This window comes from Falco cherrug, chromosome 5, assembly GCF_023634085.1.
Source record: "Falco cherrug isolate bFalChe1 chromosome 5, bFalChe1.pri, whole genome shotgun sequence".
NCBI lineage: Eukaryota > Metazoa > Chordata > Aves > Falconiformes > Falconidae > Falco > Falco cherrug.
In genome coordinates this window covers 26,324,781-26,339,890 of record NC_073701.1, presented here as the reverse complement: position 1 = coordinate 26,339,890, position 15,110 = coordinate 26,324,781, and the positions used below count along the sequence as shown (strand labels likewise).

The window sequence follows — 15,110 nt, the reverse complement described above, 5'->3', positions numbered from 1 at the left end:
TGTGGAAAGTAAAAGGGCGAGAGGTGTCAGGTGAATTCCAAACAAATGTAATGCTTCTAACAAAACTTTTAATAGCTTTCACTGTTCATCAGAATTGATTGGAAAAGTGGCTTGTACTTCACTACAGTCACATTTCTTAAATCTGAGAACTACCACTCCTGGATACAATGCAAGAAGTTGAAGTTACTTCCTTTGTATTCATTACATATAGTGCATATATCATGACTTTTTTAGGCTGTTTAAAAATATAGCATGTATTTCTGTGTTCTGCGTGAATTATTTTGGGTCATGCATAAAGTATCCAAAAGCTGCATCTGTCAGATGTAACACCTTGTGCTTAATACTGGTGCCAAACTGAAGATTACCATGAGAAAAATACATTTTTAAATAGACCTTCTTTTAAACTGAGGTCTTACGTTTTTTGATTTTCCGTCTTTGGCAGCTTACAAAAGGAATTCCATTACTGATGAAATGGGGAAGGAACTGAATATGGTAATAAAAACTTCACTATATTGGCCCAGTATCTTAAAAGCAAGCCATGGATGTTAACAGCAGCATCCTGTTTTTCATGCAAGTTGTGTTAAAGATAAATAATCAGCAACACCATAGCAAACATTTTTACTTGATACAAAAAAGTGAATCTGCTTGAAAAGTACATGCAAATGTGCTGGCTGGAGTTGAAATACATTTGCATTCATAAAATTATAATGTTTACTTTTTAAAGGCTAGTGTGAACAATATTTATCTGTATGGATTATAATCAGAAGAAAGTAACTCATCAACTTTATTTCCAACCAAAAATTCCCTAACTTTAAGATTGTCCTTAAAAAAAAAAAAAAAAAAAAAAAAAGCAGCGCACTGCTACTTCCAGCACAGTAAGGTTTCCTCAAAAGAAAGTAATAACTGTAATCTCTGGTATAAATAATTCTAGTCCCACAGACTTTCTGTCATACTGTCATACATTCCAAAATCTGGACAAAGTTGTGGGGATCCCCTTCTCCCTGGCCAGCTTAATCTGTTTTTAAAAGAAACACTTACTATCCCATTACAGTTTTGAAATCAGTTTTATTTTTCAATTCTGCCAGAACAAACATACTATTGGATGGTCCAGGGGCTTGGTCCCAGTGGGGAGGAAGGGGAAGGTGTTCTTGTACCTGATTACAATCCCCAGCGTTTACACACAAGCTCCAGTGCACATGAATAACTTTGCACCCACCTTTCAGTAGGCTGTTACTGTTCGCAAGCTCCAGGCTAATTCTTCCTATGTGATACTCCATTAAATGAAGTTCAGATTTTTGTCTGCAGCTTTAACATTTGGGGGGAAAATGGGGACACACACACACACATAGTAATACGGTAGACAACTCTAGTGTGCTATAAAATTGATACCTCCATCTGTCATTGTGCATGCAATATATTCATGAAAGAAAATACTCGGTGCTCTCTTCTCTTCACAGTATTTAAACTTCTATTGTAAAAGCAGCTTAAAACTATGCCACAAGACTACACCGTCCATCTTAACCACAGGCAACCTGTTTAGCAAGTCAGGCACTGGAACTTTAATGTTTTTTCTCCAAGTTTAAATGAGACTGTCACTGAGACAGTAGACTTGGTCTGCTTTAATTTGCACCAGAAAGCTGGTAAGGAAACATTTAGAGCCATTTATTATGTGGATTAAATATGACTTATTTTGCAAAATGCAGCATATTTTTCTGTTTGCAAATCAAACCAACTGTCTTTACATGAGCAAATTTACACAGTTGCAGTACACAGACAAGAGTTCATAAATAAAAATTCTACTCCGTATACCATGCCTAGCAATTTTCAAGTCAATGTAACCTCCAATGCATATAAATAGTGTGGCTGGTAGAGTCTTCACCAAAGATGTGTCTCGCGAATCTCTGCAATGATCTGACTGGCTCGCTGCAGGGCCTGCACACAGAAAGATGGAAAAGCCAGTTATTTAGTTTTTCTGAAGAGATTTCTCAGATAGCAGCAGTAGTCTAGGAAGTACAATGTTAAAGATACAATAAAAGCAAATCATTTTCATGATGAAAGGAGTGGTATCAACCTACACACCACTGATTAACAACTCTGAAGCCTTCCATCTGCAAAAGATTATGCAACTGGCAAATACTACAAAGCAAAGGTAATGATAAAACTTAGCATAGGTGTCATTAAATCGCTTCTCTAGACTTAAGAATTAAAAATTGGAAACAACTTCCAGTTTGAAGCAGAAAAAGCTCATTGTCATAGTTTTGAGCAACTTCTGTATTCTCACATATTCCCATTAACACCTGTTTGTCTTAACATTTTGTATTTATAAATAAATGCTCAAGAAGGGCAGACGTTTTTCATCACACAGTTTTAACGCTTTAAACCTTCCTCAAAATAAGAGAAACTGCACCTATTTTGTATCACTTTCAGCATTCTGATGTACTCATTACAGTCTAGCCTGCCACACTTTGCAAAATTAAAAGCTCAGAATACCAGCTAATACTAAACATTATTTAAATTCTTACTTCAGTTTGGAGAAATCCAAGCTATGAGCTTGGCCCTATGAAGTTTATAGTTTCAAAGACTGTTAGCAGACCATTCCCTTCACTCAAATGTTGATCATATGATAACAAAGATTAAATTTGCTGCAGTTGGTCTTTGACAAGCAGTATCTCTGGGTATCGTCTCTCAAACATGCAGTGTCTGACCACGCTGCATATAGGAGAGGAGCACTTCTTGCTACTTCTTCAGTCAATGGGATGAATGGGCAGAGGAACTCTTCTATGCAGTTCAATGCAAAGTGGCATATTTCTGGTGCAGCTGATGCAGACACTGATATACCACATAACTGAACAATGAAAAAACGAAGAGTTCTCCAGCACAGACATGTCACAAATGCACTGTGATACAGATGAGGTCATCATAAGTAAGTCATAACACTCCCAGTGTTCACATTACAGGGTACTGTCTTAGATACACCTGCCACTGGCCAGCAGGCTCTGTGTGAAGCATACAGATGAACAGCATTTAAAACACTGTAAGCTTAATCCCCCAAAAGAGAACTGCTGAACACTATGAAGTTAAATAAAAGCAAATTATTAAAACCAAATGTATAATTGAAAATAACACCAGATTACAGCTTCTGCTTTACACCCAAAATACAGTTTAAGACACGTCTTCCCAAGTACTCAATCCATGTAATACTTTCTGATCACATACTGCTTTTAATTCCTCTAGCAGAGAGAAAATAGACTGGCATACTCTTAAAAAGCAGCAAAGTAAAAACTGAAGGCAAGTTTTCAAAAAATCTCACATTTGTATGGTTTCGATTTAATTAACTACTCCCACAAGCTCCTGATCTTTTTAATACCTTTAGCATGTCAGCTGCCTCTTTTCTGCGCTGTGCCATGTCCTCAGATTCCGTCAGAAGGTCATCCAACAACAAGGATTTATACAGCTGGCCTACCAGCTCACTCTGAAGAGTATCCTTCACGTGGTTCACCAGAAAATGCATCACTGCCTTTGGCACACTGCAAGCACATAAAGATTGTTTCTTCAGAAAGAATTATTCAAAGCCAGGTCTGCCCTACACTGAAGAATGCAGTGTGAGGAAACAGCTACACAACCTTGGCTTAAACTACCATGAATCTACCATGACCATAAATAAAAAACCCTTTTCTCTCAAGTGAATGCAGAACCTTGTACAATTTAAGAGCTGTTAAATTTCTTCCAAATAGGATAGCTCCATTGTTAAGAACATGAATATACAGTGTAAAAAGTAAAATAAGAATAAATTACTTTGCTCACTAGAGGCCAACCTGAGTCTCCACTCTGCTAGCCATGATGAAAAGCTAAGTATTTTAACCCTAAAATAATTTTTAATATGTGAATGAGAAAGGAAAGAGTTCATATATCTGATCTTACTTAGCAGATGAACTGAAAACAGGATCACTGTTCAAACACGGGCCATATTATTTCTGTTATCAGAGAGCATAACATGAGAGCAATTTAAGGTGCAAATAGAGTTTAAGTGTGACTTTGTCTGGAATGGAGGCAGGCAGCAACCAGTAAGACTCAAGAACAGTCCATCAGAAGGACACTATAGAATCTGTAAGGCAACAAGCAGCCACTGTCTTAGCTGATTTCCATGCCACTAAGCCTCCTTAAAAAATATTCAAAGTATTGAATATAGCTGAACCTGATTTTCTTTGGGACTTAGGATATGCGTAGCAGTACTTTTCTGAAAGAGTGGGGGAAAATATTTACATGAGTATTGGTAAACTCATCATACTAACACAGTACCAGAATCTGAGGATATGAACACAGAATCAAAAATTGAATTAGTGCACCTCAGGTTATTTCATCAGAGTGACAGTACCTGACAATAAAAATACTGATGGTTGTTCCCAGCTGAGAAATACAACGTCCATTAAGACAACCTTGTTGGTGTAATTCTTAGCATCAGTATTTCGCAACTGGGAGTTGACATATGATCAGTTCTGACTCCGTAAGTACTGACCACATCACTCTTCCCATGTGCCCATAGCCCTAGATTTAAACCAAAATAGTTTTCATGGGCAGATCAAGAGTTTTTGCTCAGTGCTACAACTGTCACTACAGAATTAACTTGACAAGGGTCATGCGAATCTAAACGGCCAGACCCAAGATCAACAAAGATCCATCAACACATCTGAGCTTTTGGAATCATACTCCCAAGTTTGTCTGGGAATTTTCCCACTACTACATTTTGCTGCTTTGTGGTTCTTTACTAGCCAGTTGTGGGAAGACTTCCGGAAAATCATCATGAGACCGTATACATCTATTAGTACTCAAGTACCTTAGTTTACATACCCCTTTCAAGCCAATACATTGCAAGTTCTACCAAAAGGAAGCTTAAGAAAGAAGCCTAGAATATTTTGGAAGTCACCTGGCTAGAAGAGTGAAAGCAACCCAAAACTCTGGTTCAAAGCTGTGTATGTACAGATACCATCCAAACCATCCAAGCAAGAGCCTGAATTAGTTCTTCAGGTACATGGGATGGACATGAGTACCATCTTTGAGAGGTATCTCCTAAAAATATTTCTGAATTAGGTGAGGATGTCCTAATAAATCAAATCTATAATTCCTAAGATAGCATTTTATTTATTTCCTCATGTATGCCTATTTACTGCAAAGAATGTGAAGGGATCGTTTAGAGTATGCAAGGAGGTAACGCTACTAGTACTGACACTGCAGTAAAATTAAGGTAAGCAAGGCAATTCCCTGCCATGAAAAACTAAAAATTTTATTGAGGAGAATATCAGTTTACTGGATAGAATAAAACTTTTATGAGCTCATTAATTTGCTCTAAACTCTAGTTTCCAGATACCTGTATTTCCCCCAACTTTTCATTCATATGTGTGTGTGCATATATGTGTATATATATAAAATGCTACATCTTTCCACAAAGACTTAAGCCAAGCGAAGTTTTACATCATTCTTCATTTTAAAAAAAAAGGTATGACAATTTTTAAGCACAACTTTAAAGGCATTTTTCATAGTTGCCCACAGCAGAAACATCACTTTTCTGCCATTTCCATCCCTACAGTACTAGAAATATTAGCCACAGTAGTTTCTATTCCACCTTCCCATTTGAAATAACAGAATGGCAAAGCTAAGTTCTGTCAGGTCTACACAGCACCTAGAGTTTATTCCAGTTAGTTGCTGCACATCATCAATGTGAATTGCAGTATCCTCCAGAAAAGCATCTCCTAAATAATTAATTCAACATTGTACTTAATATAATACAGAACTCAAGCCAGTAGAAAAAACAAGTGCTGCTTAATTCTGCGATGGGTCAAGTTTTACTGCTGCTGCCCCTTCTAAAAAAAATAATTGTATTTTCTCTCTGCTTACAAACATACAAACATGATAAAATAACAAGATTATATACATTACTCTTGAGATATCACAACATTTGTATGGCTTAAACATTTCTAGAAAGTTTTACCTGTCCTGAATGTTCTTCCTGACAATAAGGAAGTAAGATTTAATAAGTCGTTCGATCACTTCACAGTCTCGTTGCTCACGGGCAGAAAGTTTGCGTGCAACGGGTACAGGCTATGTAAAAAAAAACAACAAAAAACAACAAAGCAAAACCACCAATCTCAGTTTACTAATTCTGCTCATTTATATAAGTAAATAAAACTCAAGCTGTGGAGTCTAAAATAAACTATTGCTCTTTGAGTCAGACAGTTTGATAGATGTAACCTCTCTTTTAAACAAACCTCTAGTTTTTCAGAAATAAAGTTAGAGACATGCCAAAATCCAGACCTGTAAGACAAAGGTCACAGGACATCACTACTAATTTTATTTTTTTTTTAAAAGCTCACTAAAGGAACTAAGCTTTCCAAACACTGAAAGCATCTCTATTAAGTGGGTTTTTTTCTTCTTTAATGATTATTTAATATAAAAACGCTAACTTCAGCAAAAAGAGAGCAGGAATTTGAGTTGAGACATGAGCTGAGATTTGTTTCTATACAAAGAGTGATCTAGACAAGAAGTTCACTTGCACAGTAACTTGTGAAAGGAAGCCAGTTATCCCAAATCATAGGCTGGAACTGGAGGGGTGCGGAAGAAAAGATGAAGGACTGGGCAAGAAGGAAGTAGAAGAGACTGGCTAGAGCCCCCTGTCCCTATAATGGTAATTATTTAGAAAGATATCATATATTAGCAAAGTTACAAGATCTGGAATTCAGGTGTTTTCTTTCCTGAGCCTGAAGTACAAAGGGGAGGCATCTGTCTTTCATGACTCACCACATCTAATAGGTTTACAGCGTGTCCTTTCTGAGGACTAGCAGGCAGGGCTGCAGCTGGCTTGGATTTTTCCTCTGTCGATACCTCTTCTGCTTTTGAGGGTTTCAGCATTCCTCTCCAGTTGCCTGTTCCAGGCTCCTGAGATGTATCTCCTGGCCCAGGAGCAGCCTGCACAAACAGCACAATGAAGAAACGTTGGAGAATTAGAACTTGGGCATGGCAAAGCAGTATCTGATCAAATCTACTGTTACTGAGCTATAGGTTAAGACTCAATAAAAATGAGATCTTCACATGTATATTCCCTTTATTCTATTCTTTACATTTTCCACCTTTGTTCTCTCTTTGCTGCTTACAGCTGACACAAAGTACCAGTAAAACAAAAGCTTTCAAAACTTGTATTCTTCCTAATAATGGTATGAAAATGCCACACAGAGAAGCCTCCCAGCACTTCTGAAATACAGAATGGTCTTCCTGAATCATCTGGCTTTTACCGCTTTTACCATACATCCCTGGAGCAGTACAGCCTATACTATCAGGATCTGAAAGTATGTTTTGAAGATAACCACAGCTCTTAGAAAACTTGAATTTAAATTCTTTGGTATTTTATTTAAGTTTATTTATTATATTATATATTGTATTTATTTAAGTACGAACTGAAGTTTCTTACAATAACAGCTTAAAAATATGCACATTTATGTTTCCAGGTACTACAGCTACAAACATATTTGTGCTGTCAGATCTCAATTTATGGAGGGCTTTTTTTATACCAAATCAAAACAGAACAATAAATCTCCATCCTCTGGAAAAGAGGATCAGTTTCTGGGAAGTGCCAGACAAAGAACGACTCGGTAATCTCCTGACAAAGGGACGTAACATCCAACTCTTAAATATTAGGAATGACTGGACCAAAGAAGTATTAGTAGATAGCATCATCCATCACATACTAACAGTATTAAAAAACACCAAAACAGTTTATTTTTATGTGGAACAGTAATGCTTTTTATTTTGTACCTTTCCATAAGCCTAGTACCTATTTACTACTGTGCTTTACAATCTATTGCTGTTTGAAAAACATTTGAAGTCATACAAAGCTCTAAACTACTACTACTTATGTCTTGTTTTGGATATAGGAGGAAATAAGCTAAATTTATCTATTGCATTTACAATTGAAACACCACAGGCTGATCTTGAGTCTAAAAAAAAAGGAGTGAGAAAGAAAGCATGGCAAACAGAATACCAACAGTTGCATAGTAGGAAGAAACTCAGATAAACTGTCCACATCAGAAATTTTACTAGAATTGTACAACTGCTCAGAGGTGCTGTAAAAAAATACACTACAAGAATTCAAATCAACTTCTGCTAATAAGAGAGAACCATTGATGAGAAATGCTCCATTACATTACTTAGGACTGCAAGACAGCCGTTCAAAATAGCAAAAATCCTTATGGCACTCTCATTCAGTATTACTATGGAGCCTGCTGTATCTCCAAAGTAGTTTCAGAAACAAAGCTACATTATTTCCTAAGAAAAAGTGTTGGGTTATGTACCATCTGATAAAGAACAGGTTTTGTGGGAAACACAAATTAAACCAAATTTGGCAGCTTCCTGCAACTTCTTAAGTCAAAACAGTATCCTCACAGTAGCTCTTGACTTCTTTTTAATGTCTGCAGCATATCGCAACTGTATCTAAAACTCTTGAGAAAATACTAGTTAAAAATCTGCCACTGACTAGATTTTTAAACTACTTTGTTCAGGACAGAAATGGCAGCTTTGCACTAGAAGCTGAATGTGCATATGCAATGAAGCAGAAAGCGTAAGTCCTCTCAGTACTCTTAATACACAAACTTGTGACTACCCATCTTTTCTGACTCCAAGTGAAAGCAATTAGCAAAAAAGTCTTTACAGTAATGAGCTTTATTTTAACATAAGAGACAGCACACCTGAAGTGTAAAAAACCACTGTAAAATACATTTCACAATTACAAGTAAACCAAGGATTGAACGATTATGTGAAACAACGAAAAGGAGGTTCAGTCTGAACAAAGCCTATAAAGATTCCCTGCAGGAAGCAGGAAACTCACATTTTTAGCTTATCTTCTGTCCTCCTTCTTTAACTGTCAACACATTAAAAACATGCAGTTTAACAACCATGCTGGACACTTTTGATTACAACATTGTTGCACCAAACAATCTACTGACTATTGTTTGAGGCAAATTATGCTGCATACTTGCATCACAACACATTGCAACCAAGAGTTCAAACAGAAAGCAGTGACTTTGCCACCTAATGGCATAGCTTTACCTGTCACTGCAAATACTGGTGTCAGCAGTGACACAGTCTATACTGTGTAGGGCATGCTGTGTCAGTGACAGAGCACTAAACACCAACTGCTTTCCATACTATCTGCGATGCACCACAACAGAAATGTACATGCAGTGCTTATAGAAAAAAAAAAAATAATCAAGACAGACCTTGCCATCAGCCTCAGCAGAAGCAGCAGTAACAGTCTCCTGGGAAGCAGGTGGCAATGCACCTGGAGCTTTAGTAGACTAAGGAAGGTAAAAGATGCAGGGAGGGGGAGGGGGAAAAATTCAACTGAAGACCACCAAATCTACCTAGCAAATTTTATACACTTTTACTAGCATCTTTAAAAATCCAGAAAATATTTTAAATTTGTAACCAAAACAGTAATGTAAGTAGAAAAAAGAAAAAAGCATCTCCAAGACAGTGAAGAGACTTTGCATTTATCTGGCCTTCAATTTCATTTCAACTCTATACTGATGACATAAATATGAAGCCAATGAAAGAGAAGGATCAAAGATCACTGAAAGCGATCTCTAGATGGCTACCTTAAATTCACCGTTCATCCACCAGTTGGCTTCCACGGATTAAAGGCAGTAGATCCGTTCTGGAACTTAGTCTCACTTCTTAAGCTAACAAACTTAATGAATCAATTTCTATCAGCTGTAGTAACTCTTGTTACAACCTGTGAGGAGTTTAAACTATATTCTGTATATTTGGATTCTGAATACTTCACATATTTAAAATATCTAACTGTCTAAAATTCCATCTGAGTGTCAGACCATTCATTTCTACAGCCAGGCAATGTTTTCCATGACACTTGGTTCTTCCACGCAGGTACGTACTTGTCATTGAACTAATCCCAAAACCTGGCAAAACTAAGCAAGCTCCAGAGATAGAACACATGACTGGATTATGACAGTCAATTGAAAATGCCACCTCCACCATCTTCTCCCAAAGTAATTGAGACTGCAATAAACTGCAGTTTTAAGAATAATTTTAAAATAAACCACCAAAAAACCACCAACCACCAAGTCACTATGTTGGCTCATTGAATTTAAATCACCTGTTTGTTTTGAAATCAGTCTCAGCCATAAATTTAAGCACGCATGTTCTGACTCCATCTTTAACATCTGCAGGCATTTTAAGCCTTTCCTCAAATGACATTCAAGAAATAATCGTAATATTAATGTAAATTTACATGCAAGTTTTCAGAAATCCCAGATATAAAACCTGCCAAAAACTGCATCTTTAGAAGACGGTAACATTCTACTTCATCTTATGAAATTGAAGGAAGTCAGTCAATACTTGGGAGCTCCCAAGACTGTTACTAGCACAGCATATTGACATTTCCAATACTTAGATTGGATCAAAGAAGAATGCATTAAACTTTAAATGAATGAATCAACAGAAATCTACATTTACTTACCTTGTCTCGTGGCACGGCAGAAGGCAATTCCCTGGCTAACCTGTTACGCCTTTGTTCCTTTAAAAACAACCCAGCAAGACCTCAGTTATGTATTACTCTATATCAACACATGTGCAAGATTCATATTTTACAGATAACTTATATTTTTGAGACAAACACTAGTAATTTCATCTCATCCAGTGTCATATAGCCATAATACAATCCTATGAAAACTTCAATTACGTGGATAAAACTACTCTGATTACCTGGTTAGAAGTAAATTCCCAACATAAAAACTTCTGCTAAACTTTTTGCAATGCTCTCCATAATCAAAACTAGAGCCTTTAAAAAACAAATTCAAAGCTAGACAGTTTGGCTTAGTATAGTGAGGGCCCTACAGCCTTCATTAAGCTTTAAATCTTTGAAGTAACCTAAAAGGATTTGATTCTGTGGCCAGCACAGTTAACCATGACTGGTCCAAAAGGGAGAAGGAGGCGGCAGAATTCACTTTATAGCAAACTAGAATTGAAAGCAATCAGGACAAAGATCTGATTTTTTTCTTGAAATTAAGAATTGTCCACTGAATAAGCATAAGATGTTTTTTACTTGCTTTGTTTCTTCAAAAATTTCAATGTCCTGTTTAGGAAAATATTGGGAAAGAACTAGTTTAAGTAACACTCAGTAATACAATAATCACGTATGTTCAACTTCACAAAGTCCTATTTTTTTTAGTCATGGCAGTCACACACACATTGTTTCTGAACTAGATTCAAGAGCAGTCTACCAAGGCAAATTCAATTGCATACCCAGTCAACACAAATTTTGCGTATAGAAGAAAGTAGAAGGTTAAAACTAAAGAGCAGAAATGATAACGTAAGCATTCAAAAAAAGAACATTACTATGAAAGAATACTGGACAAGCAGGGGAACACAAGAACTCTTAGCGAACTCTTAGCCAGATGGACGAAGTACTACAACAAAATCAGACTGCAAGAAAGAACTGAGCAGATCAGTTGTAGAACAACTGCTTCTCTAGGACAATGACAGCAACAAGTATTATCAATCAAAGCTGGGCTTGAAAATCAGGAAAACTACTGAAATTGTAAAAGACTTATGGGAATGATGGAGAAAATTGTCTTAAGGAGATGGAAGCGTGGTAACACAGAGACTCAGGAACAATGCCAAAGGGAAGCAAAAATTAGGACCTCAACAGAGAAAACAATACTTGTATTATCCTTTCATAAAAGAGAGGAACATTATAGCTATTGATACATTGTCAGAGACAAAATGTAGTTACTTGAACATTAAAGAGTATTTCACAACTATCTAGTTTCTCTTCTGAAAATTTCATTTCATTAGCCAATACTCAGTTAGGTGCTCATCTTATCTTCCAGACAGAAATACAGGCACAACTGTTTTCAGTGAAATATCAACCACTGTCCGTGAAAATCATATGCAATATAAATCTAAGAAATCAACAGATCACATGCTAAGAGTATAGACCATATTTTTAATATACCACAGTTTTATACTTCAAAATGTAGATCCGTGCTTCAGTGAAAGAAAATGAAGCATCTGTTCTTTTACCAATTATTTAGGCTCTTACCTAAAGGAGTCAAAAGACTTCTAGGAGAATGGGCTTTCTTACCTCTATGTTGTTATTCATTAAACCACAGGCATCAGCAAAGTCTGGATGTTTGGTATTGATATAAGCTAATTCAATGGCCACTAGATTATGAACCTGCAATGCAATGTCATTCACAGTTCAAAAATTCAGTGAGTAAATCTAATACTAGTGAAAAGCAATGACCTACGAAGCTAGAAAGCATAGTTTAACTGTCCATAAAAAAAAGGACCATTCTTACTGCCCCAAAGACATTAAAATTCTGATCCAGAGGGCAAGAATGCAGTTCATTCACTCATTGTAATACATTAAGACCTTCAACAGTTTTGGATGTTACATCAGTTTAACTTGTTAGCCTGATTAAGCTAACTGCTTTCCAGCCATAAATAAACAAAACTCAGCAATGTAATGAGCGTAAGCTGTATAGTAATGAAGTGAGCTATACAGTCAACCTTCAGCCACATGCCACATACAACATCTGAACCAGTGAGGGATGGCTCTCTATGGGGGATAGTGAATGTACGGAACAATTTTTGCTTTTCACATAAAACATATGCAGTCAATAACTGAAACACTTTGTTTCCCCCCAAATAAGTAGCCCAAAGCAGACTTTTATATTAAAATAAATTTACTTGAAGACAGAAATTGAATTTTTACTTCTCACTATATAAAAGGCATTACAAGAAAAATCACCATTTGTGTTGATTTTATCTCTGAAACACACAGAATAAGGACTACAATTTAATTTTCATCATTAAATTTTGCATCCTGAACTCTACAGTAAACACACAGCTTCTGATACAAGGGAGGGAAATATACCTATATCGGAAAGACCAGGAGATGCTAAATCCCAGTTTTGGTAAAACTCTTCTTGTGAAATTGGAAAATAGGGGACAATGAGCTGAAGATGGTTTCCCCCCATCCCTTTCATTTTTATGGATCTATCTTCTAATACAGAAGTTTCAAACCATGTAGATTGATTCCTTTAATAACTTGGGTTCTTAACATTACAGAGCAAACAGAAGCATGAAGAGAGACTCCAGAAAACACACACTTTTTCCAGCAAGTAGATGGAAAATTACCATTTCATTTGTGACAGGAAGCCTTCTACGCAGAAGACAGGTTACTACTTCAACTATGGCATCATGCAATTTAGGAAACCTCAGTAATTCCTAAAAACAAACCAAAAATTTACTGATAAGACTTCCAGAATTTTTTAGGGAAGTGCAGGGAAAAAAGCCCATTAATTACAAACATAATCCTAAAACATGCATTTTTACCTGCGTACTGTAATTACTACAATGCTGGATAATCCTCTGCATTTCTTCATGAACCAGCTCCACACAGCGTAAGCTAGGTTCTTCTAAACGTTTGATTTGCCTTTTTACCAGTAATTCAAATGAAACTTCAGGAACAAACAAGGCAGGACGAGGACCCTAGTTCAAAAGGAGAGAAAAAGCCACTAAATTGTTTATTAAAACAATATGCATTTCTAAGGAGTAGTATCTGATGAAGCCCAGAATAAATCAGGTCACAGTACTCACACCCAAAAGAACACTCAGAACAGGTCTTAATAGAGAAATATGTTACAAGAATATTTAAATATAAAAGCTGTAAAACAGAAAGTTGTTACCTTTAAGACAAACTCTTTGTTAAATAAGAATTAACCAGCATCCTTATAGAATTCTTGAAGATTTCTACCTACTAATGTCACTCCTTACAACTATGAACAATTCTTTTCACGGTTGTGGATCCGAGTTTAAATGAAATTTATTATAAAAGCAACGACATTCTCTTCCTAACTTCTGAGAGAAAAGTTACCATTATTTGACAGTCCTATGCATGCAGCTCTTACTGCAAGGTAGGTGGGGTTCCTGTTCAGTATAACCATACTACAGTGTAATTGATTACAGTGTTTGGCATAATTTCATTTATGACCATATAGACCAATGCTTAGCTATAGATAAAACATTTTCTACCTGAAATTTCATTTTTTAAATCAAATGAGCTTTAGAAACACAAAGACGTCAATGTCGCATGAAAACAAGGCACCTCTCCTGTTACTAAATGCTATTTTACATTTACAGAAGGGTGATAGCACGCACATACATCATTGCTACAAAGTACCTAAAGTGCTCCAAGTTTGAGTAATTACTGGTCTTACAGAAACCTGTCTGTCTGTCCACACCCAACAGAACACAGTACAAAAGCAGACCTAACACGCTTGACATCCAAAGTCAAGCTCTAAGAAGTGAACATTCTATATACTACAAAATTTAAAAGTGAACTTCCTCTGTTAATTCTTAGCAACACCAATTCCCATATTCACAAGAAACCAAATCTGTCACGTAAACACTGAACTACTGAAGAGTTGCGTCCCTTATACAGGATTAAAACATTGAATGTGTCCTAGCCCACGCATCTCATACTGAGTCTCCATAACTAAGAGAAGTGCTTAATGCAAAATAAATGCAGAGGCAGTCTTCCATCACCATTTCTGTAATGTATAATAGCTTCAGCACAGCCAAAGTGGGCCTGAGCTTTATTTGAGCCTGTAAATTACAGTAATGAGAGGTAAGCATTCACCTTAAACTCATTCCATATAGGAAAATGGCTGCAAATTTGGATATTGTAATTTTTTTGACTTAAAATACCAAAAAGCAGGATTCAGCCTCTTCATATTAACTCATTCAGCTGAGGTTATTAATACACAGGACTGAAGGAGCACAAATTTGTTGAAACCTTATCTTCAGATCCAACATACAGCAATAACAGAAATACAGAAAAACAACTCACAGTAGCATTTCTAATGGCAGTCAGAATATCAATTGTGTTAAGGCCACCCAGTGGGTCAACAGATTCTAAAGTTCTTCCAAAGGTCTCATGAAAAATGTAACAGATTCTGGCTCCACCGCACCTAAAAGAATAAAACAACAACTGAAGTAGCAAACAAGAAAAGAGCTCTCATTGCAAACCTTTTTTACAG

General features: G+C 36.4%; 1 protein-coding gene across 5 annotated transcripts in view; it reads right to left on the bottom strand.

Annotated features, from left to right (window-relative positions):
- Positions 1 to 1,045: 1,045 nt before the first annotated feature.
- Positions 1,046 to 15,110, bottom strand: part of DNM1L (dynamin 1 like) — a 39,292-nt gene continuing 25,227 nt past the window's right edge. For 3 of the 5 annotated variants that reach the window (XM_055710594.1, XM_055710595.1, XM_055710599.1), the window contains 10 exons: positions 14,921 to 15,041; positions 13,405 to 13,560; positions 13,207 to 13,296; positions 12,149 to 12,241; positions 10,523 to 10,579; positions 9,264 to 9,341; positions 6,793 to 6,960; positions 5,987 to 6,096; positions 3,368 to 3,527; positions 1,046 to 1,932 (listed from right to left, as the gene is read on the bottom strand). In XM_055710594.1, the coding sequence (XP_055566569.1) occupies positions 1,876 to 1,932; positions 3,368 to 3,527; positions 5,987 to 6,096; positions 6,793 to 6,960; positions 9,264 to 9,341; positions 10,523 to 10,579; positions 12,149 to 12,241; positions 13,207 to 13,296; positions 13,405 to 13,560; positions 14,921 to 15,041 (1,090 nt within the window). In that variant the 3' untranslated portion in view covers positions 1,046 to 1,875. The remainder of the gene's footprint in view (positions 1,933 to 3,367; positions 3,528 to 5,986; positions 6,097 to 6,792; positions 6,961 to 9,263; positions 9,342 to 10,522; positions 10,580 to 12,148; positions 12,242 to 13,206; positions 13,297 to 13,404; positions 13,561 to 14,920; positions 15,042 to 15,110) is intronic. The other 2 variants (XM_055710596.1, XM_055710597.1) reach the window with 1 other exon arrangement.